This window comes from Zea mays, chromosome 8 (genome assembly GCF_902167145.1).
Source record: "Zea mays cultivar B73 chromosome 8, Zm-B73-REFERENCE-NAM-5.0, whole genome shotgun sequence".
Taxonomy (NCBI): Eukaryota; Viridiplantae; Streptophyta; class Magnoliopsida; order Poales; family Poaceae; genus Zea; species Zea mays.
This window is the reverse complement of record NC_050103.1, coordinates 103,832,735-103,857,832: the sequence shown is the minus strand read 5'-3', so window position 1 is coordinate 103,857,832 and position 25,098 is coordinate 103,832,735. Positions and strand designations below refer to the sequence as shown.

General features: G+C 44.0%; 2 protein-coding genes across 4 annotated transcripts; both read right to left on the bottom strand.

The window, feature by feature from the left end:
- Positions 1 to 4,376: 4,376 nt before the first annotated feature.
- LOC103637146 (two-component response regulator ORR6) lies at positions 4,377 to 5,505 on the bottom strand. Its single transcript, XM_008659401.1, has 2 exons — positions 5,101 to 5,505; positions 4,377 to 4,433 (listed from the first exon to the last, which is right to left on the bottom strand). The coding sequence occupies exons 1-2, from the start codon at positions 5,503 to 5,505 to the stop codon at positions 4,377 to 4,379; spliced, it is 462 nt and encodes a 153-aa protein (XP_008657623.1).
- A 3,914-nt stretch (positions 5,506 to 9,419) lies between these two features.
- LOC100273392 (alpha/beta-Hydrolases superfamily protein) lies at positions 9,420 to 11,023 on the bottom strand. 3 transcript variants are annotated; one of them, NM_001147829.2, is made up of 3 exons: positions 10,769 to 11,023; positions 10,285 to 10,577; positions 9,420 to 10,182 (listed from the first exon to the last, which is right to left on the bottom strand). In NM_001147829.2, exons 1-3 carry the CDS (start codon positions 10,916 to 10,918, stop codon positions 9,657 to 9,659), a joined length of 969 nt encoding a protein of 322 aa, NP_001141301.2. In that variant the 5' UTR covers positions 10,919 to 11,023; the 3' UTR covers positions 9,420 to 9,656. The 3 variants fall into 3 exon arrangements, with proteins under 3 accessions (NP_001141301.2, XP_008654573.1, XP_008654575.1); XM_008656351.4 differs by having other exon boundaries at positions 9,429 to 10,182; positions 10,760 to 11,009; XM_008656353.4 differs by having other exon boundaries at positions 9,429 to 10,182; positions 10,285 to 10,588; positions 10,769 to 11,000.
- Positions 11,024 to 25,098: the final 14,075 nt, after the last annotated feature.

Genomic DNA, 25,098 nt, shown 5'->3' with positions numbered 1-25,098 from the left:
GTAAGAAGTTTTCATGGTCTTGCTGGTTTTTATTGAAGATTTGTGCGAGATTTCAGTACCATCGCTTCCCCTTTAAATGAATTGACAAAGAAAGGTGTTGAATTTAAATGGGAAAACTCACCAGAAGATGCCTTTCAAGAATTGAAGAAACGTTTGACTGAAGCACCTATACTTATTCTTCCTGATTTCACTAAAACTTTTGAAGTAGAATGTGATGCTAGTGGGATTGGGATAGGAGGAGTTTTAATGCAACAAGGAAAACCTATAGCATATTTTAGTGAAAAATTGGGAGGTGCTCAATTAAATTATTCTATGTATGACAAAGAATTGTATGCTTTGGTCCGAGCGCTTGAAACATGGCAGCACTACTTATGGCCAAAAGAGTTTGTTATTCATTCCGATCATGAAGCTTTGAAGTATTTGAAAGGGCAAGCCAAACTGAACCGTCGCCATGCCAAATGGGTTGAGTTTATCGAAACATTTCCATACATTGTGAAATATAAGAAAGGTAAGGACAATGTGGTCGCTGATGCCTTGTCTCGAAGGAATGTGTTGTTGAATCAACTAGATGTAAAAGTTTTGGGTCTTGAAAATTTGAAAGAAATATATAATGATGATCCTGAATTTTCAGAACCATACAATTATTGTAAAGATGGAAAAGGTTGGGAAAAATATCATATACATGATGGATTTTTGTTTAGAGCTAACAAACTTTATGTACCAAATTCTTCGGTTAGATTGCTTTTATTGCAGGAGTCACATGGAGGCGGTCTAACAGGTCATTTTGGACAAAAGAAGACTTATGAAATGCTCAGTGATAATTTCTGTTGGCCCAAGATGAGGAGAGACGTCATCATATTTGTGGAGCGTTGTGTCACCTGTCACAAAGCTAAGTCAAAATTGAACCCTCATGGTTTATATACTCCTTTACCCGCTCCTAAAATTCCTTGGGAAGACATAAGCATGGATTTTGTTTTAGGACTGCTGATGACTCGAAAAAAGAGAGATTCTATTTTTGTTGTGGTTGATAGATTTTCAAAAATGGCTCATTTTATCCCATGCAACAAGAGCGACGATGCTTCACATGTTGCCAATTTGTTTTTCAGAGAAATCTTGAGGCTACATGGAGTGCCCAAGACCATCGTATCTGACCGTGATGTGAAGTTTGTGAGCTATTTTTGGAAAACATTGTGGGAAAAGCTTGGGACTAAACTTTTGGTCTCCACAACATGCCACCCCCAAACTGATGGACAAACTGAAGTGGTGAATCGTACATTGTCAATGCTGTTGCGAACAATGGTAAAGAAGAACTTGAAGGATTGGGAGGAATGTTTGCCACACATGGAGTTTGCTTATAACAGGGCAGTACATTCTACAACTAATTTATGCCCCTTCGAAATTGTATATGGGTTCAAACCTATTGCTCCGATAGATTTGTTCCCCCTTCTATTGCAGGAAAGAACCAATATGGAAGCTTCTGAGCGTGCTGCATACATAAAAAAGATACATGAGAAGACTAAGGAAGCAATTTAGATCAAAGCAGTGCGCAAGGCTACAAGCATGAACAAGCATATAAAGAAAGTGTTATTTGAACCGGGGGACTTGGTTTGGATTCATTTGCGCAAGGAGCGTTTTCCTGAGCAGCGCAAATCCAAATTGATGCCACGTGGGGATGGTCCATTTTGTGTTCTTGCCAAGATCAATGATAATGCATACAAGATAGATCTTCCACCAAGATATGACATGAGCAACACGTTCAATGTTGCTGACCTCTTACCATATACAAGTGAAGACACTTCAGAGTCGAGGACGACTCCTTTTCAAGGGAAGGAGGATGATACGACCACGCTATTAAGCAACACGTTACAACCCTCAAGGCATACTACATCAACTCAAGTACAACCAACATCATCACCAACCCAAGGCTTTGATGAACCAATTACACGTAGCCGAGCTAAGAAGCTACAACAAGAGGTGCACGCGCTACTTTATGAATTTCAATTAAACACTAATGAGAACTTTATGCTACCTAAGTCATGTATGTTGATATTACTTAGGTTCACCAAAAAGGAAGGACAAAACATATCAAAGGCGAATCAACAAGAAAAGCTATGTCCGAGTCAGTCTAGCGCTAAAGAACCGTCCAGAAGAAACAGTCATATCTTTTGATTCTCAAAAGCTATAAAGGCCCATAAGTACTTTTTGGAAAGCTCTTGAAGTCTAGTTTCCAATGCTTCTAAGGCCGACTTAATCAAATCTACCAGGAAGGCAGCCGAGCTACTTTAGTGCTGACTGGTCAGAAGGTCAACAGTCTGTTTCATGACCAAGTTTTCGTATTAAACTGCATCATTCTACGAAGTTTCATTAAGCATGCTATACATGGTGAGAAAGCTTATCAAGTCAGCTTTCCAACGCATCCAGCCCCACGTCATTTGAAGATTCCTAGAAGAAGTTATTGTCAAAATACTGAAGGCTCCACAGAAGTTAAACAGCCACACGGAAATCAGCTCTGCAGATCTCTCGAAGAGGCTCCTTCACATTAGCACGTGAAAATACTTTTGTTTCGTGTTTATACCTCGCTAAGGCTGGTTGTTACTAGTATAAATACCTCCTATATCTATGATGTAAGGCAGCTTTTTGATAATCTAAAACAGAACCCCCTTTGTTCAGTTGTGTGCTAACAAATATTGAGAGTGATCTCTACCCCTTTGCTCTTGTGATTTCCTTCGCGGGATTGCAGAAGCGGCGACTTCATCCGCTCCCAAGTGGTGCTCAAACTCCCTTCGAGGTCTCCTCGATTGATTGTAGGTTGTGTTGGTTGGTTCTTTGAGAGTGTGGTTGGGTGAATTCTCGATTCAGGCTTTCTGTTAAAGACGGTGGTTGGCTTTGAGTTTTATTTGTCAGGTTGCACTAGTTATCGCTGCTTGCAGCAAGTTATCTTGGCTTCTTGAAGCTAGTTATCTAAAGATAGATCCTACGTCGTAAAGATCGGGCATCGTGACGCATCAGGAGGTGCTCTGGCGAAGGAGAGGCAGAGCAGGCTGTCAGGTGCGCTGTACAGAACAGCTTGCTTTGCTTGCTGCCTTGCTTGCTGGAAGCGTGAGCCAAGCAAGGAGGGACTGAGGGAGCACGAGGCGTTTCTAGTATGACTGGGATGGGGCCCACGATGTGCATGCATTACCATGACACTCCAGCAGTTATTACTCCCAATTCTCCATTCAGTTTAAAAGGGATTTTAATAATATGACCAATGAGGTTATGGAAGTCTCGACTTCGATTAGTAGGGGAAGCTCTAGCCAGGACACGGATAGACAACCACCCGCGTGATTGCGTCAGCATTTATGCTGGTATAACCGAATTATAGAATTTGCATATATCATGCAACGAATCTGGAAGCCAGTTCACCTATGCATGTGTCAGCATTTATACTGGGATAAATAGATTGAATAATGTGCATAAACAATGCAAAAAATCTGCTGACGCGCAAATTACGTGGGATGACTTTACAAGTTTGTTCAGTGTTTACGACTGCATAAGAACATGAAACGTAACAGCATAAACCATGCAATATCGCGACGTAAGACCATTTATGATATTGTATATACGTGACCAGTGTGTGCGTAGATCTGTGTTGGTTTGAGATTACAAAAGTAGTGTTGTAAATTCATGACAAATGTGGGACGGTTACCGCGTAAATCGTCGATCTGTTTCGTAACAACGAATGAGGCTCAAATTACGGCGCGAAAAACACGCGCTCTCCGATCGTGCTAGAGTTCTAGTTCGGGTGGATTTAAGCATAAAACGTGAACCAAAATAGCGTAAATGAATACAAAATTTACGTAAATTATAGATCTGTTTCATAACAGCGAATGGGGCCCGAAAATTACGGCGTGAAAATTGCGCACATTCGATGGTGCACGGATTCTGGCTCGGTCAGATTTCAGCGTAAAACGTGAACCAAAACAGCGTAAATGGGTATAAATTTTAGCGTACATCATTAATCTATTTCGTAACGACGAATGGGGCCTAAATTACAGCGTGAAAATCGCGCGCTTCGATTGTGCTCGGGTTCTAGCTCAGGTGGATTTAAGCGTAAAACGTGATCCGAAACAACGTAAATGAATACCAATTTTAGCGTAAATCAACGATCTGTTTTGTGACGATGAATGTGGCACTTACTTTTTAGTGGAAGCGTAAAATGCAACAAGAGGTATCGCAAAATTTTGTTTGAAAATGTATAAATCACGATGGTCATAGAAGGCACTTGTTTTTGTGCATAATATGCCAAAATATAAAGTAGATCATACACGACCACAACAAATTCTATATATGAATTAATCCTTCCAGTTGAGAAATGTTTTGGAGTTCTTGAAGAGCTAAGATAAACAGATCGACTCCATTCCAGTTAAAACTTCAAGCTCCTCTCCAATAATCTGTCACAAGGAAAACACATATACAAGAAAAACACACACTTGAAAAAAAGTTTATGAATTATTCCTTCCGAGAATTACATTTTAGCCTTTTTAAATACACAAACAAGAAATAAAAGCTCAATATTGGTGGCACTTATTAAATGAATCCCAAGAAGCTTTTGGTTTGCAAATGCAACACAACCTGTATTCAAAGTAAAAATAAATATTATTACAAAACTCAATTATTCAGAGAAAGAAACTCTCAGTAGTCATTACATTCGTATGCTCCACCAAGGTTTGCTTAACGAAGCACAGCTTAAACAATTGGTTACCGCTGACAGCTTTGGTTCATTGATTGAGTCAAGAACTGGTAATTTTTATCTAACAAAAAATAGAGGGAGTATTCAACATATCACCTTTCTAAATTTTTATCTAGTACTTCATTATAAAGAAATACTATTCAGCCATGAAATCAAGTGAATAGAAATGCACCATTTGTAGGGACTTTCGAGCGATGCACAAACCTAAATGGTTTCTCTAACTCTGTACTTATTAGTGAGGGAAAAGAAAACACATACCTGAATGTTATCTCCTAAATCAAAATTAAGTAGCATGCATGAAGAGCTTGGAGTATGCCTTGTTGCGCCACGAGGCATTTTTATGAGATTCTCGAGGAAGGGGTCAAGACCTCGGCGAGGCGCGGGTCGAACTCCTCCAGGAAGCGGGTGATGCGGGTGGGCACGTTCTCCAACAACATGATGACGACGGGGATGCCCCTGAGCACCGCTGACTCCTTGACGCGCTTGAGCAGCTCATACCCGGTCATCCAGGGCATCCAGTAGTCGGTGATGATCATGCTGACGTCGGGGAGCAGGCCCAGCGCGCGTGTCGCCGACTCCACCGCGGTCACCCTATACCTAGAGCCGCGCAGGATCCTAGCGATCACGGCGCAGTCCACGGAGCTATCGTCCACCGCCAGCACGTGCTTCTCCAGCTCCGACGCATCCACGGGCACCACCGCCTTCCTGCTGTCGCTGGCCTTGGGCGCAGGGGACGGCGCCACAGATGCTGGAGCGGCGGCAACGGCGACCATCGCAGAGACGGACGGGACACAGGTGCGGCTAGTGCAAACAGACAGTGCGGCTGCGGTGAGGAGGCGGAGGCGCGACGGGCGTGAACTCCGGCTAGTACGGTGGCGGCGCGGCAACCACAGAGGCCATTATTCTGCGGTGAGATTTGGTTGCCACGGCCACGCTGCGCTGGGTGGATCTGGATCTAGGCAAAGCGGTGGTTTGAGATGCTTCGGATTGGGGAATGGGGCTCGGCAGTGGCAGCGGCGGCGGTGGAGGTGAAGCCTAAGGAGATGGTCGGTGGGAAGGTCCCATACCGCCATGCCCGCGTCTTCGCGAGGAGGCGTCCGCGACCAAGCCAGTGGTCAGAGATTCACAGCACGCCCATCCGCCGTCGTCGTGCCTGCTTCCCCGCACTCGCTCACGTCTCGTGCAACCGCCGCCGCTGAAACCCTAGTCCTCTCGTGCAAAGCAGTCGTCACGATCGGTTTTATACGGTAGTACATGAGGCGGTTTCAGACAGTATGACAAAATAAGCGTAAACTTGTGTACAGCAAAGCATAAAAGTCTGTTGACGTCATATTGAATGGATCAGACGGTGCATCTAAAACATGTTGTGGGCTGGTCGGGTGAGGGTCAGGGCTTTCTCTAGTTAGAGAGAGCCCAAGGCTCCTAATACATAAACTATATATATAGTCAATTAAAAACTTGCTCATATAATGATATAAGTCGTAGATTTAATAATGGATCCACCTCTCTTAGAGAGCCTGTCTCGAAGTCCATAGACAACCGCTTTCAGCTCGCTACTAATGACCAGCCCGCTTTTATTCCTGACTCAAGACACTCACTATACATGCCCTAATTGATAGTAAGGGCTCCAATCATTTAAAAGATGGACGATAACCCTCAGATTACGGCATGTATAGTGGTGTCCTGAGCAATGTTTTCGGATGTGTCTAGAGGTGAGTATAAAAATGCAAGACATGTCTATTGACTAAGACACACCTCTTGGCTACATGCTCGAGATAGAAAACATAATTGATTAGTGGACTGAATTGATTGAGTATTCTGATTGTACAATAAATATACCGAGGCACAAGTTTTAGACACACCTATTGTATCACATTGTATCATTGTTGTATCTTATTCTTGAAGTATCGTGTAGGGTTCAGTCTCTCGATCATAAATATAGTACCCCATATATTGGAGCTCATCCTGGTTTCCTCTTAATCTCCAGCTGTTTATTTCCTAACAATGTGATTTATTTTTTAAATAGTATTACTTAAAGCCTAAATGGTGGATTAAAAATTCTTTTTAAGCCTCTAAACACTTAAAAATGGTTCTATTTTAATTTTTATGACTATGTTTAGAGTTCCTTGTTGGAGATGCTTTTAGACTGTCTCCAGCAACGTCCTCTATATACATCTTCTATATCCGTCCTTTACAGTCTTCTTTAAAACATTCCATCTCCTATATCCACTTTCTCTCCAACAACGTTCTCTAAATCACGCCCTCTATATGTAAATACCTATATTAAACACATTTTTAATTTTTTAATTTTTGTACATACGTATTTGTCATACTCTCAAATGTATTGTACATATTTTAGTTTTATTAAACCGGTTGTTTAAAGTATTCAAATAGATAGAGAACCGTTTAGAAAAACTCTACATATAGAGGATCCAGCAGCGTTCTCTAAATTTAGAGGACCGTTTAGAGGACGTTGCTGGAGGGAGTAGAGAACGTCCTCGTCCTCTAAATTTAGGGTACAGGACCCTTTAGAGGGTCTTGTTGGAGCCAGCCTTATACTTATAACTTTTATGCATAACAGTCTGCAAGACAAAATTTTCGAGGATTATTTGTTACCGTATTTTTTTTAATAAGTAACTTCACAGACAAAATGCTGAAATGTATCGACGTCCAGTCCAACGGCTCACCGGAACGCGCCCTCTCCTTCGGCTCCGTGTACGAAAAGGGTGAGATGGCCTCCAATGCCTCCCCTCGGGGGCACTGTATGCAAGGGGGCGCCTCATATCCCCCGCGCAACGGGGAGCTCTAATCTCCCCTTCCGCTAATCAGCCTATTTAACAGTAAAATTAATATATTTCTAGTATAATTAACAGATAATAATATGTATTTTAGGATAACAAATATATTATTATTATTTAAAACTCCAAAAACTCATGTATAAAAGACAAATAGCTCAGTTAAAGGATAAGGTGAGTTGAATAAAGGAAATAGTTGGAGTGGATGTGAAATAGAGAAAAGAATAGTTGAGAAGGAGGTATTTAAATATGAATAGCAAGTATAAATGTATGATTTGGGAGAGGGAATGGTTGGGAAGAGTCTAACTGTCTAAGAGGGTTTGGTTCTACCTCCTAAATTTTAATGACTAAAGTTTAGTTAATTATAGTCCATAAACTTGATTAGATGAGGCCTTCCAAATAGAAATTTTAGAGGCTAAAGTTTAGTCTCTAAAATTTAGGAGTGTAACTAAACACCTCCCAAATGATGCTGAAACAAAGTTGAGTTTTAATTACTTGGTGTACAGGACTCCATTATATTTATTTGTTGACAGGGACCCTTGCTATATGGCCAGATAACTAGATAAGTGATATAAGTATTTTTTCAGAAATTGTAGCCGATTGGTGGTGCATGGTCACCACGCAATATTCTTGGGTTTAACTACTGTCATGTGTCATCGGTATCCAATGAAATCTTAAACCATGGATAGAGACTAGACAAGGACCAAGCAACGGCAGCAACGGAATTTGAGATGATTTGTCGATGGAACTTGCAGTGTTGAGTATCGTCAATCGTGGATCTGGCCTATGCATGATGCATCCTCGTCGCTTCAAGAGACGCGAAAACAAATACTGTCACTGAGAATCCAATGACAAGCTGTTCATTATTATTCAAAGTACGTACGTACTAGCAGTAACTGACATTGGATCCGCAATAGCAAGCCGCGGCGTTGTGTCCCCCTACTGCAGATTTCTTTTTCCATACAAAAGAAGTAAAAAAAAAGAACAAGATTCCGTCAGCTCTTAGCCTTTTTTCTTAATCACCGGCAAATACACACACATCCACAGGCGTCAATGAACACTGACCTTGGAAGTCTCCGCTCACGAAGCAGGAATGGCAAATCGAATACAGCGTTGCTTTATCAGAGATCGTCCAAATTTCCAGTTACACACAGGAAAGTGCCGTCGCGTTGCCAATGAATGAACGGATGCTCGCTCTCGGCTCCAAACGGATGGTCATTTCCAATAATAATAATCGGATCAGATGATTGATCTACAGGTCAGGCAGTGGAAGCCTCGGAACGAAATGGTAGAGCAAACTCCCAGCTCCCAAATCCTAATAAAGCAAGATTGGGCGATGATCGGTCTAGGCCAGGCATAAAACAAGGCTGGAACCAGGAATCTGTGGATCGCCCCTGATGCTGACAGGTGACAACAAATCATGTGGGGTTTATTTAAGCTGGCTAATGCTGAGGAGCTGGAAGTTTGGAATAAAGACATATTCCAACCAGTTCCATTATTGACTGAGAGAGCGAATTTGTAACCGATTATATGTATGCAGCCAACTGTAGGAAAGCTGAGAGCACCAGCTCCAGCAAATTCCTTCGATGGCAAATTAAGTTTTGTTTTCTCAACAAGCTAGGAAACTTTTGTTTGGATTTATTAGCGGCTAATAGATATAATTAGGCCGGTTCCACTGACCGAGTTGGTGGTAGCATCGGTAGGCTCGGTTGCCTTGCCGACCGATCGGTCTGGACGTTGGAATCAGAAGTAAATAGAGACAATACCGCTCACGAAGTATCAAGCAACATCATTTATATCCATCTTCTATATAGATGCTTTGTGAGTGGTATAGCGAAATCTTTGTTTAATCTATTCGAATTTGTATATTCTAGACACCAGAAGTAAATATGGTGAACGTATACCAAACCTCTTTCATAGATGGTGCCAGCATATATTGAGACGAAGTTAGATTGTTACATCTCTATAACCACGTTCATTCTGTTACTTATAATGCTATAACTCTCGGTTTATTTTTTTAATGGTGGATTTTGCTCTTTATTATAGGATGACCAGGAGACTTGGTCAAATAACATATTAGTACGTATGTACAAAACACCCAAACCCGTGTACAGCGTCTGATCGTCCGATCAGGCGAGCAGGTGGTCGTGCAGCCACCCCCGCATCGCGTTGAACGCGTCCTCGGCGTCGCCGTCCTCCTCCACCGACTGCGGCCGGTGCGCGAACCCGTGGCCCCTGCCGGCGTACACCGCCGCCCGGGCGCCTCTCGCGCGCCCCTCCAGCTCCCGCACCGTCTCCACGGGGCACAGCGGGTCGCCGTCGCCGCACACGAACAGGACGGGCGCCGCGACGCGGTCGCCCAGGGACGCGTCCATCCGGGACCCGTAGAAGCAGACCCCCGCGCTGAAGCAGCTCTCGGCGTCGCGCGCCAGCGTCTCCACGAGGCGCCCGCCGCCGTAGCAGAACCCGATCACGCCCAGCTTCTTGGACACCCCCGCGGCCTTGAACTCGTCCACCAGCCACCTCGTGCACGCGTCGATGTCGCCGGACACCCGGCCCGGGGCCTGCCCCGCCCGCCACCGCTCGAAGCTGTCGCCGTCGAACGGGACGTTCAGCTTCCACGGGTTCCCACGGAACAAGTCCGGAACTAGGACACTGCGCACACGGACATCAAGGCGCGGATCGTCGAACCGAGAGAATTAGACTTGGATGCAATGCAATGCAAGTGAGTATATGCTCCTACACAATGTTCAGTACTTGTAGCCATTGCAGGCGACGCGGTAGGCGAAGTCCCGCGTGGCGGAGTCCTGGAAGCCGAAGATGTCGGAGAGCAGGAGGATGCCGGTGCCATTGTTGTTCTTGACGGCCTTGAAAAGGTACGCGCTGACGCTGTCGTCTCCCTCGCCGATGACGAGGTCCGAGCCGCTCACCAGCTCGCACGCCTCGTCGTCGTCGACGGTGCTGCCCATCACTTCCGCCTGCCGGCTGCAGTCCGGCCGTCCGCGCAGCTGCCGAATCCGGGGATGGCCATGGCCGGCGGAACCCGACTTCTGCACGTGAACTGAAATCGTCACGTCAGAGCGCACTGCACTAGTGGCACTAACTAGCGTCTAGCTAGTTGGTACAACGAACGATTTGCCAAATCAAATTCTGATAGTCTAGTCTTACAGAGCACGAGCGCGAGCTGGAAAGATAAGAGTGGATAAGCTTGGAGTTTGTGCTGCACCTGCACCTGACTTACATAGGAGGACACAAGTGCTGAGGAGCGTGCGCTCGGCCCAGCGCACCGAAACGAGCAGGCACGGGCCCTGGGACGTCTGCCCCTTGGGGACGTTGAACGAGGGAGCGCTGCCGGGCTCGCCGCTGCGACAGCCGCGGCCGCGGGCACCATCGAGAGCTCCTGGAGTTGGGACGCGCGCGCGGGGGAAAATAGCGCACACCAGGCGTCCAGGCCACCACTCGCTCCGCGTCGCAACCGCGCGCCTTCAGATATTTTTCCCCGTGCTGACACGGTTAGGGAGTCGTCGTCGGATGTGTTTGGTTGCCTGGCCCAGCCTGAGCCTGGCCCAGTCAGAGGACCAGGCTCAGGGGAGCCCGCATATAAAGAGCCAACAAACAATGTTTGGTTGCCTGGTCAAAATGAACCAGACCCATATTATACATTGTTTGGTTCTCTTTTTTTTTGCTTGGCCCAATTGGGTTGCCGACAGTTTTCACATGTAAAATGAAGCTCCCGCCAAATTTCAAAATTTTAAACGCTATTAAACAAATTACAACAGATTTGAACTAAAAATATGATTTTGACCCATAAAATGAACTAATTGCAATCATCTAAATATGATTTACAATCATTTGAATTACAATCATATGAACTATAGTATTTGAATAAACAAAAACAGACAAATATGGTACATCTTGCCTATCCCCTACAGACTGTTTCCATCTTCAAATACCAGACGAACACCAGCTATTTGAAGTTAAGGTATGATACCAGACGAATACCAGACGAATAAACAGACGAATACTAGACGAATAAACAGACGAATAACAATCATATGAACATCAGACGAATACCAGACGAATAAATATAAACAGGCAAATTTGGTTCTCTGTTTGCAGGCGTTTGAAGTGAAACACTAGCTGTTTCAAGTTGATGTATACTTCTGCCCAGGTTGTTTCTGTGTATGATAGTAACAGAAAAAGGATATCCACGGATGCCTTGCAGTGACCCAGTAAACAGAAACACTTGATCAACAGAAACACCACTGCCCAGGTTGTTTCAATAAACAGGGCGTTTGAAGTAAACAGAAACAGAAACACCACTGCCCAGGTTGTTCCAATCATTTGAATTACAATCATATGAACTATAGTAGCAACATAAACAATTTGTTGGCAGACCAACAAACATAAACAGAAACTGACAGAAACCTCCTTTACAATGAATCAGGCCCATATGACACATTGTTTTGTTCTCCTTTAAACAAATTACAGCAGATTTGAACTAAAAATATGATTTTGACCCATAAATTGAACTAATATGCAATCATCCAATCAGCAACAATTTCTTGAACTATAAACAGAAACTGTAAACATAGGTATAAATGGAGGATTTACAAGAAACTGTAAACATAAATAGATACTGTTGGCAGACCAACCATTTGTGATTCCATATCCAGATCCACTTTCTCATGCATATCCAGTTTGTGACAGAAACAAAATTGCCTCAAAAATCATGAGAGTATGCAGACCAACAAACATAAACAGAAACTCATGAAGTAATTTGCCTCAGAAATTATTATCAATTACAATCACTTGATCAACCCATGAGAGTAAATACAATCAATTGCCTCAGATTTGTATGAATAAACACCTCATTTGACCATACATGGGAAAACATAGGGCAGATGGAGAAATCAGATTAAAGGATAGATTATGTTTGGTTGTCTGACCCAAAATAAAACCAAGAGCAAGGAAAACAAAAGCAGTAAGTCAACCTCCCATGAATGGTCATCAGTCAAACATATTTCATCATAGGCAAAATTCACAAAATGAGCAAGGAAAACAAAGCAACAAGTCATACTCCTTTGATTGATCATCATTATAAAACATATCATCATAGGCAAGTAAAGGCAACAGTTCAATATAAAATCATCACAGACCGGTAGAAAAGTCTCAGAATTATTAATTATCATCCACAGTTCCAGATTTAGTGTCATAGGCATAGAGCAAAGTATTAGGCGTATATCAAAGTACTACGCATCGAGCAAGGTATTAGGCATCATAGACATAGGACTGGTCTGCTCAAATCTTTGCAAGGTGCTGCCTTAGCCAAAGCACACGGTGTTTAGGCTCCATCTTCACAAAGCCATCACCTTGCCTTTTGTTGTCCAATAGGTAGGTAAGGCAAGTCATCAACTCCTCATCAGTGAAACCTGGAATACTCATGCAAATTTGATATAGATCAGGGTGGACATCTGTGGTCTGGACTACAACAGGTGCTTGGATAGCTTCAGCCAATTTGTTCACAGCTCCAGTAAGTCCTGTCATAATCCCAAGCTCTTCATCACTAAGTCTCCTTTTCTTTCCATTTGATCCATAGGAACTACCAGCACCAGCACCACTATGAGAAGGGCTGGCACCAGCAGAACCAGAGGCAGTAGCACCAGTACCAACAAGACATGGTTCTTCAGATGCACCAGCACCTTCAGTGATATCCGAGATGGTGCCAAGGGGCTCATTTGAGACCATGGCATACTTGCCAGTAGCCTGCCCAGCTCCAAATATAATTTGCATCTGCACATAGTTTTCAATTGGCACATTGAGGAATTCAGCATCCTTTGGGTTGTCTTTTGTATGGCCCAGCAGGTGTTCATCATCAAGGATGATTGTGAATGTATTCTCATCCCAATGAGCACCGCTTAGGTCCTTGAGCCTACAAACCCTGATCCATTTTTTATGCCACTTCCTCAAATGATTGTAGACTTGGGTGCCTGTGACTTCTTGGCCACTGAATTCAGTCAGTGCCTTGGCAACAGAGTTGACATGGACCTCCTTGAACCCTTTATCCGTTTTTACTCCTTGCCCAACCAAGTGTAACACCCGGGTTTTAGGGGTCCAAAGCCCGGGCGTAAACATAATCACCAGGTGTGCTGGGACCAAGTCTCACACATATGATGAATCATGGCACAGGATCGAATGTCACATCTTTACTATATAATAGGAGTTCTATACAAAATAAATAAATAATTACATTATAAGGAGACAACGGTCCAGCAACCCAAAGTTGACTGGGAGACGACGGCCTAGACCACTCACGAACACATCGCAGCATCCTCCATGAGCATCATCCTGCAGTACCTGGTCTTGACCTGTGGTGTATGTGAGACAGCAAGAGTGAGCTCACATACGTTCATCGCTCAGCAAGTTGTGGGGAATAATGTGCATGAACTCGCCAAAGGTGGGAGCTCACGTGAAGTGTAAGGCTTACCAAAGAAGATGGTTAGAGCTGAGCATTGCTTTTAAAGTTGGTCAAAATTTTATTAGCAGTTACTAAGTATAAGTAAATACCAACCCAGTTAAATAGTAGAACCAAAGTAACAACTTCACCTGCGATGCAATGCATATGACAAATTGAATTTAGTTCCATAATTTAATCATGTGAGTGTCCGAGCCGCTCATGACCGTGAGCACGGCTAGTATACCAGTTTTACACTCTGCAGAGGTTGCGCATCTTTACCCACAAGTCGTGTATCCCATGTCGCCAGGGTTTGCAAGGCCCTTAGACACTTCCGAGGTGAATGGCTAGGGATCCACTACGAGGCCTTTACAAAGTTCCACTAGCTTCCGAAAACCCGCTACAGTTTATAGGAAGATCCAGTACAGGAATCCCTTGCAGGACCGCCATCGCAGCAAAATCCTCCCGAGGGCCTCCCCGCACTGACCTCTCCCCTACTGCCCTTGCCCCTTTCGGGTAAGGTAGTCTTCCACTAGCTTTCCTAATTAATCAGCCAAGGGCGTCCCATTAAACCCCTGTGGTAGCACTGTTTTCCCGGGTGGTTCTCCATGTTCCAATTAACATAATGATCTCAACATGAACAATAAATAACAACTGATAACAAAAATGTAACCATGGATAGTGTATCTCCATACCCAAAACCACATATAGCACTAGCAAGTACTACCCAGAAAGTTCAGTGGTGAACAAGGTATAAAGATAATCAAACTAGGTAACCTGTTGGGTCCCATCAAAATTAACCTATGCAGATCATTATGATTAATCAGAACATGAGTGGGTAAAAAGAAGTGATCAAGGGCACAACTTGCCTGGGCCTTGAGAATCCAGGTACCAGGATGATCTTCAGATGGCACGTGACCTCACTGCTAGTCGTAGCAATTCAAACAAACATGGTATAGGCAAAATTAACATTACACCAAACATAAGAACAAAATACACATTAATAATATACATATTAAAATAAGATCACAGGAAAAAGAATTATTAATTTTTGAGTTATAGAATTCAAGTTATGAATTTCCTAAGATTTAAGGTGATTATAATAGGATTACATGATAAATTTATTTTCTAACAGAGTTCATGTCAAAACAGTGATTCTAAATGATAGAGAATATTATTACAAAATTTTAGGAATTGGAATGACTCAATTTGGAGCTAAAATGAATTTTCTATGAATTATCTAAGTTCTAGCAATTATTTTCATATTAAAAATCTATTTTCTATTTTATTTATTCAATTTAAATGCTCACTGGACTGGGCCTCAATTCCAGAGAAACCCAGGGGGCTCGGGGTAAGAATCCCCAAGGCACAAACTACACCCGCACAGGACGGCGGGTTGATTCCACAAAACCCCGAGGGCTCTTTAACAAAAGCACCAGCGCGAAAGGGTATCGGATAGGCTGAGCCGTTCAGATTACAACCGACGGCCGAGATTTTATAACCAGCTACGCATTCCGCCTACGCTCGGATCACGATCCTGTGATCCACAGAGCGCCACGTCCCCCCCTTAGCTCAGATCCGTCCGATGCCAAATCTACGCGCCCGTTTTAATTACCGCGAAGGGGTAAGGAGCGATCTAATCCTAGCCGTCCAGAACAGATCGGACGGCCGATACCCATCTCCCCTAACCTGGCCCAACTCCGGTAGCCACGCGGGGGTCACCGCGGCGGCGCGCCATGGCCGGAGTTTCCCAACTTCTTGCCCAGATGCTAAGTTCTCGATTCCTTGGTGTTACACGTAGAGGGGGTTAAGGGAAATCCGATGGTGGGCTTTTTACCTTGGTTTTATGCGGCGTCGACTCTGCCCACGGAAGAAGGCGGACGCGCGACGGTGCCCCAGCTCCGACGAGCGATTCACGGAGCCCCAGCTCACCAACAGGCACGGGACGGCCACCAACACGCGCGGTGAATGCAGGCGATCCCCCACGACCACAAGATGGATCCCCGGGCGTCGTCAAGGAGGGGAATCACCGGTGGCGGCGGATCTCACAACTCTCTCTTTCGATCTCTCTCTCTCGGCGAGAAACGGTGATGGTGGCTGGGAAATTCCGCGGTGATACGAGCATGGAGAGCGAGGTCGAGGGATCCCCCTTTTATCCACTAGCGCGAGGGAATCACGGCCGGTGGTTGGGACGGCCCCAGCGACCACGCCGCGCGCGGCGACGAACACGCGCGGGTTTGTTAAGACGAAGAAGAACGGACTGACATGCGGGCCCCGCGGAGCAGTGAGTCCGAGCGCAGGCGAGCGCGCGTGAGGGAGAGGCAGACGTGAGGGCCCCGCGTCGTCAGCGAGAGAGAGGGAAAACGCAGGCGAGCGCGTGAGAGGCTGCACGGGGGACCCACATGTCGGCGCCATGTTTTGGAGTGGGCTGCGCGCGTGTAAGGAATCCTTAGGTGGGCCGAATTCTAGGTAGCCGGCCCAGTTAGGGTTTTTATTCTTTTTCTTTTTATTTTGTATTTTCTTTTCTCTAATTTCAAATCCAATTTGAATTCAAGTTTGAGTTTAAACTTTGTGAATATCTTGTCCTCAGTTTGAAAGGTATAATTTATTTATATAAGTGTGAAGGGTGTTTATTCTGATTTTTATTCTATTTTATGTAGTATTTTTCTTAGTTCTTCCCTTCTTTTATTTCTTATTTTCTATTTTCCTTTCCATTTAAATTTCAAATCAACACAAGTTTAAAGTTCAAACACTTAATTTGGATACACATATAGAACTTCAGCATAATGCGCAAAAACATATTTTATATATTTCTTTATTTATTTTAGTTCTTTTAGACAAGCTTTTAATCATATAGTAGAATAATCCCTACCTTATTACTTCTAGGGAAATCAAATTCATATTGTAGACTAAGAAATAGTTTAATCTTAATTCTTTTATATATCCCAATCCAAAGGCAATTTAGATCATCTAAGTATCTTTAATTATGTATTTTTAACATATTCATGAGTGGAAACTTCTAAATTATGATTATCTTTAAGGAAAGGTGTTTTGATTTAAAATCTTTGAGAATTTTTCTTGTCTTCACAAGATTGAACTTTAGGGTGTTACACCAAGTCTGCAAACTTCCTCAGGATATAGGCTGACATCACAGGGGTCCAGCGCATGGCAGTCCTTGAGGTACTACCAGCAGCAACTTGCTCAACTTCCATAGTCTATATACAATTGATAAGACATAAGAAGAGGTAATGAAATGGCATCATAGCATAGGACCAGTTTTCTCAGCATATAAAAAATAATTAAGCTTCAAAGCAGAAAGTACAAAAAAACATCACTGCAGATCACAATTTCTCCCAGCATATAAAAAATGATACAGTTTCAAGACAACAAACATAAAACATCACTGCAGATCACAATTTCTCTCAGCATATAAAAATAATTAAGTTCCACAAAAAACATCACTGCAGAGTACAATGTTTCTCAGATTGTAAGGCTGATAACAAAAAACATCACTGCAGAGTACAATGTTTCTTAGAAGAAAACCACAGAGAAATTACACACGGCTAGACCCCCTATGCTGCCACATTTGAGTTGATATAGCATCTCTTTGTTGGGTCCAAGTTTGGTTATCATGAACTGCATCAATGGCACCTTCCACATTGGCAATGTTTGGAGCCCAAGTGTTTTCCGAAGGAAAATGTGAATCGAGCCCATATCTAAGAATCCAGTTGTGAAGGATGGTGCATGCTAACACAAGCTTAACTTGTGTCGGATATGGATGAAAAGGCTTGTTGTATAGAATCTTGAATCTATTCTTCAAGGCACCGAAAGCTCTCTCAATTGTTACTCGGAGGGAAGAATGCCTTAGATTGAAGAGTTCTCTTGGATTGAGTGGATGATTTCCTCCACCAAATTCTCTTAGATGATATCTTGTGCTACGGTATGGAGGTAGAAATCCAGGTCTAACAGCTGAGAGCACCTAGAAGGGGGGGTGAATAGGTGATCCTAATAACTTGAACTTATAGCCACAAAAACTTGTTAAGTGTTAGCACAATAAATGCCAAGTGGCTAGATAGGAGTCTCAACAAAACACAATACCACAAGAGATCAATCACAGAGGTGACACAGTGGTTTATCCCGTGGTTCGGCCAAGACCAACGCTTGCCTACTCCACGTTGTGGCGTCCCAACGGACGAGGGTTGCAATCAACCCCTCTCAAGCGGTCCAAAGACCCACTTGAATACCACGGTGTTTTGCTTGCTTTTTCTCAATCCCGTTTGCGAGGAATCTCCACAACTTGGAGCCTCTCGCCCTTACAATTGAAGTTCACAAAGAAACACAGAGCAAAGGGGGAATGAGCAACGCACACAAGACTTCAAAAGATCAGAGCAACAACACGCACACAAGTCGCAACAAGAGCTCACAACACCACTCAAAGAGTTCACAACTCCACAAGAGCTCTATATGCTATCACAATGAAACAAATGCGCGAGAGCGATGTCTTGGTGCTTAGGAATGTTGTAGGAATGCTTGGTGTTCTCCTCCATGCGCCTAGGGGTCCCTTTTATAGCCCCAAGGCAGCTAGGAGCCGTTGAGAATAAATCTGGAAGGCCATCCTTGCCTTCTGTCGTCGGGTGCACCGGACAGTCCGGTGCCCGATTTCCTTCCTTAAACAGCGCAGTCGACCGTTGCAGATCTGGGAGCCGTTGGCGCACCGGACATGTCCGGTGCACACCGGACAGTCCGGTGCCCCCTTCCGACCGTTGCCTCGGCCACGTGTCGCGCGCGGGTTCCGCGGCCGACCGTTGGCCCAGCCGACCGTTGGCTCACCGGACAGTCCGGTGCACACCGGACAGTCCGGTGAATTTTAGTCGTACGCCGTCGGCGAATTCCCGAGAGCGGATACTTCGGCCGAGGCAGCCTGGCGCACCGGACACTGTCCGGTGCACCACCGGACAGTCCGGTGCCTCAGACCGAAACAGCCCCTCGGCTGTACACAGCCAACTCTTTTCTTTTCTTTTTCTTCCTGTTTCCAATACTTAGGCAAGTATATTAGTACACAAAACCAATGTACTAAGACTTAGAAACATACCTTTGCTCTTGATTTGCACTTTATTCATCCATGGCATAAATTCACATTTAAGCACTTGAGTTGGCACTCAATCACCAAAATACTTAGAAATGGCCCAAGGGCACATTTCCCTTTCAATCTCCCCCTTTTTGGTGATTTATGCCAACACAACATAAAGCAACTAGAACAAGTGCAAAATCACTTCAAATAAAACTCAAATTGATTTTGATTCAATTTTGGCATATATGGATCATCCTTTGCCACCACTTGGTTTGTTTTTGCAAATCAAACTCAAATCTCTATCTCTAAGTCAAACACACATGTTGAAGCATAAAGAGAGTCATTCCAAAAGAGATTGATCAAAGATTTCAAAAACCCCATGATCAACACTTCTCCCCACAAAAAGCCAACTTTTGACAAGAGAGACAAAAAAAGAGTTTTGACAAACCAAAAAGCTCTATTCTACTATTTTCAAAATCTCTCAAGTGGTAGCTGATCCATTTATTGCTTTGGCCTTTATTTTCTCCCCCTTTGGCATCAAGCACCAAAACGGGATTAATCTTGGCCCTTTAACCCCATTGCCTCACCAAAATCTTCAATAAGAATACAAAGGCAATAAGAGTACATGAGATGAACTTGGAGTAAGTTACCCTCTCATCAGAGTGCAGTGGAAGTCTTTCATGGTCCAAGTCCACCTTTTCCCTTTTAATTCTCCTTTGAGACTAAAACAAGCAAACTCAAGCATATGGTTAGTCTCAAAGGGTCAAGTTGTAACACATCTCCCCCTAAAACTGTGCATCACGTTGCAACGGACTTGTGAGGTCCAGGGAGTGTTTGTACAACTTGAGCACCACAATAAGCAATAAAATGCAGAATGAACATGATCAAAGGCATAAACACATGTATGCTACAATTCAATCCAAGTTCCGCGAATCTAAGACATTAAGCTCACTACGCAACCTGCAAAAGGTCTTCTCATCTAGAGGCTTGGTAAAGATATCGGCTAGCTGGTTCTCGGTGCTAACATGAAACACTTCGATATCTCCCTTTTGCTGGTGGTCTCTCAAAAAGTGATGCAGGATGTCTATGTGCTTTGTGCGGCTGTGTTCAATAGGATTTTCCGCCATGCGGATAGCACTCTCATTATCACATAGGAGTGGGACTTTGCTCAGATTGTATCCAAAGTCCCGGAGAGTTTGCCTCATCCAAAGTAGTTGCGCGCAACACTGTCCTGCGGCAACATACTCGGCCTCAGCGGTGGATAGGGCAACAGAGGTTTGTTTCTTAGAATTCCATGACACCAGGGACCTTCCTAAGAATTGGCACGTCCCTGATGTACTCTTCCTATCGACCTTACATCCAGCATAGTCGGAATCTGAGTATCCAACCAAATCAAAGGTAGACCCTTTTGGATACCAGAGCCCGAAGCAAGGCGTAGCAACCAAATATCTTAGAATTCCCTTTACCGCCACTAAGTGACACTCCTTAGGATCGGATTGAAATCTAGCACACATGCATACGCTAAGCATAATATCCGGTCTACTAGCACATAAATAAAGTAAAGACCCTATCATTGACCGGTATGCTTTTTGATCAACGGACTTACCTCCTTTGTTGAGGTCGATGTGTCCGTCGGTTCCCATCGGAGTCTTTGCGGGCTTGGCGTCCTTCATCCCAAACCGCTTTAGCAGATCTTGCGTGTACTTCGTTTGGGAGATGAAGGTGCCATCCTTGAGTTGCTTCACTTGGAACCCAAGGAAGTAGTTCAACTCGCCCATCATCGACATCTCGAATTTCTGCGTCATCACCCTGCTAAACTCTTCACAAGACTTTTGGTTAGTAGAACCAAATATTATGTCATCGACATAAATTTGGCACACAAACAAATCACCATCACATGTCTTAGTAAAAAGAGTTGGATCGGCTTTCCCAACCTTGAAAGCATTAACAATTAGAAAGTCTCTAAGGCATTCATACCATGCTCTTGGGGCTTGCTTAAGTCCATAGAGCGCCTTAGAGAGCTTACACACGTGGTCGGGGTACCGTTCATCCTCGAAGCCAGGGGGTTGCTCCACGTACACTTCCTCCTTGATTGGCCCGTTGAGGAAAGCGCTCTTCACATCCATTTGGTACAACCTGAAAGAATGGTGAGCGGCATATGCTAGCAAGATACGAATTGATTCTAGCCTAGCCACAGGAGCAAAAGTCTCCTCGAAATCCAAACCTGCGACTTGGGCATAACCTTTTGCCACAAGTCGAGCCTTGTTTCTCGTCACCACCCCGTGTTCTTCCTGTTTGTTGCGGAATACCCACTTGGTTCCCACAACATTTTGCTTCGGACGAGGCACCAGCGTCCAAACTTCATTTCTCTTGAAGTTGTTGAGCTCCTCCTGCATGGCCAACACCCAGTCCGGATCTAGCAAGGCCTCCTCTACCCTGAAAGGCTCAATAGAAGAGACAAAGGAGTAATGCTCACAAAAATTAACTAATCGAGATCGAGTAGTTACTCCCTTGCTAATGTCACCCAGAATTTGGTCGATGGGATGATCCCTTTGAATCACCGCTCGAACTTGGGTTGGAGGTGCCGGTTGCGCTTCTTCCTCCATCACTTGATCATCTTGTGCTCCCCCTTGATCACACGCCTCCTTTTGATGAACCTGTTCATCTTCTTGAGTTGGGGGATTCACCGTTGTTGAGGAAGAAGGTTGATCTCGCTCATCTTGTTCCTGTGGCCGTACTTCTCCAATCGCCATGGTTCGTATAGCGGCCGTCGGAACATCTTCTTCATCTACATCATCACAATCAACAACTTGCTCTCTTGGAGAGCCATTAGTCTCATCAAATACAACGTCGCTAGAGACTTCAACCAAACCCGATGATTTGTTGAAGACTCTATACGCCTTTGTATTTGAGTCATAACCTAACAAAAACCCTTCTACAGCTTTGGGAGCAAACTTAGAATTTCTACCCTTCTTCACTAGAATGTAGCACTTGCTCCCAAATACACGAAAGTAAGATACATTGGGTTTGTTACCGGTTAGAAGCTCATACGACGTCTTCTTGAGGAGGCGATGAAGGTAGACCCTGTTGATGGCGTGGCAAGCCGTGTTCACGGCTTCCGACCAAAAGCACTCGGGGGTCTTGAACTCTCCAAGCATCGTCCTCGCCATATCAATGAGTGTCCTGTTCTTCCTCTCTACCACACCATTTTGCTGTGGTGTGTAGGGAGCGGAGAACTCGTGCTTGATCCCCTCCTCCTCAAGAAACTCCTCCACTTGAAGGTTCTTGAACTCGGACCCGTTGTCGCTTCTTATCTTCTTCACCTTAAGCTCAAACTCATTTTGAGCCCTCCTGAGGAAGCGCTTGAGGGTCCCTTGGGTTTCAGACTTATCCTGCAAAAAGAATACCCAAGTGAAGCGGGAAAAGTCATCAACAATAACTAGACCATACTTACTTCCTCCTATGCTTAGATAGGCGATGGGTCCGAAGAGGTCCATATGTAGCAGCTCCAGGGGTCTTGATGTTGTCATCACATTTTTGGTGTGATGAGAGCCTCCCACTTGTTTCCCTGCTTGACAAGCTGCACAAGGTCTATCTTTTTCAAAATGCACATTAGTCAAACCTATCACGTGTTCTCCCTTTAGAAGTTTGTGAAGATTCTTCATCCCTACATGTGCTAAGCGGCGATGCCACAGCCAGCCCATGCCACTCTTAGCAATTAAGCATGCATCTAGACCGGCCTCCTCTTTTGCAAAATCAACTAAATAAAGTTTGTCGTCTAATACACCCTTAAATGCTAGTGAACCATCACATCTTCTAAAGACAGACACATCTACATTTGTAAATAAGCAGTTATATCCCATATTACATAACTAACTAACAGATAGCAAGTTATATCCAAGAGACTCTACTAAAACACATTGGAGATAGAGTGCTCATTGGAGATTGCAATTTTACCTAACCCTTTTACCTTGCCTTGATTCCCATCACCGAATATAATTGAATCTTGGGAATCTTTATTCTTGACGTAGGAGGTGAACATCTTCTTCTCTCCCGTCATATGGTTTGTGCATCCGCTGTCAATAATCCAGCTTGAGCCCCCGGATGCATAAACCTGCAAGGCAAATTTAGGCTTGGGTCTTAGGTACCCAACTCATGTTGGGTCCTACAAGGTTAGCACAAATATCCTTAGGGACCCAAATGCAAGTTTTGTCTCCCTTGCATCTTGCCCCTAATTTTCTAGCAACTATTTTCCTATCCTTTCTACAAATAGCAAAGGAAGCATTCAAAGCATGATATATTGTAGAAGGTTCATTCACTACTTTCCTAGGAGCATGAATAATATTCTTTCTAGGCATATTTCTACCATGCATATAGGAAGAACTAGAATCAAACATGGCATGAGAGTCAAAATCATCATAAGCATTATAACTCCTATAAGCGTTTTTAGTTTGTCTCCTATCATGATACATAAAAGCATGATTCCTTTTAGTGCTACTTGCCATAGGGGTCTTCCCTTTCTCCTTGGCGGAGATGGGAGCTTCTCTCTTGAAGCCAAGTCCATCCTTAATTGAGGGGTGTCTACCAATCGTGTAGGCATCCCTTGCAAATTTTAGCTTATCGAAATCATTCTTGCTAGTCTTAAGTTGAGCATTAAGACTAGCCAATTCATCATTAAGCTTGGAAATTGAAACTAGGTGTTCACTACAAGCATTAATGTCAAAATCTTTACACCTAGTACAAATTGCAACATGTTCTACACAAGAATTGGATTTATTAGCAATCTCTAACTTAGCATTCATATCATCATTAATGCTCCTTAATTTAGAAATTGTCTCATGGCAAGAAGATAATTCACAAGAAAGCATTTCATTTCTTTTAACTTCTAGAGCATGAGATCTTTGAGCTTCTACAAATTTATCATGCTCTTCATACAGTAAATCTTCTTGTTTCTCTAAGAGTTTATCCTTCTCATTCAATGCATCAATCAATTCATTGATTTTATCAATTTTATTTCTATCCAATCCCTTGAACAAGCTAGAGTAGTCTATTTCCTCATCACTAGATTCATCATCACTAGAGGAATCATAAGTAGTACCGTCTCGAGTACATACCTTCTTCTCCTTTGCCATGAGGCATGTGTGACGCTCGTTTGGGAAGAGGGATGACTTGTTGAAGGCGGTGGCGGCGAGTCCTTCATTGTCAGAGTCGGAGGAGGAGCAATCCGAGTCCCACTCCTTTCCTAGATGTGCCTCGCCCTTGGCCTTCTTGTAATTTTTCTTCTTTTCCCTCTTGCTCCCGTGTTCCTGGTCACTTTCATTTTCGGGACAGTTAGCAATAAAATGACCAATCTTACCGCATTTGAAGCATGATCGCTTCCCCTTTGTCTTGGTCTTGCTTGGCTGCCCCTTGTGACCCTTTAGTACCGACTTGAAGCGTTTGATGATGAGAGCCATCTCTTCATCATTAAGTCCGGTCGCCTCAATTTGTGCCACCTTGCTAGGTAGCGCCTCCTTGCTTCTTATTGCTTTGAGAGCAAGAGGTTGCGGCTCGTTGATCGGTCCATTCAAGGCGTCGTCCACGTACCTTGCTTCCTTAATCATCATTCGCCCGCTGACGAATTTTCCTAGGACTTCTTCGGGCGACATTTTGGTGTACCTGGGATTCTCACGAATATTATTCACCAAATGAGGATCAAGAATGGTAAAGGACCTTAGTAATAGTCGGACGACGTCATGGTCCGTCCATCGCATGCTTCCATAGCTCCTTATTTTGTTGATAAGGGTCTTGAGCCGGTTGTATGTTTGGGTTGGCTCCTCGCCCCTTATCATCGCAAACCTTCCAAGTTCGCCCTCCACCAACTCCATTTTAGTGAGCATGGTGATGTCGTTCCCCTCGTGAGAAATCTTGAGGGTGTCCCATATCTGCTTGGCATTGTCCAAGCCGCTCACCTTGTTGTACTCGTCCCTGCACAAAGAGGCTAGCAACACAGTAGTGGCTTGTGCATTTTTATGAATCTGTTCATTAATAAACATAGGGCTATCTG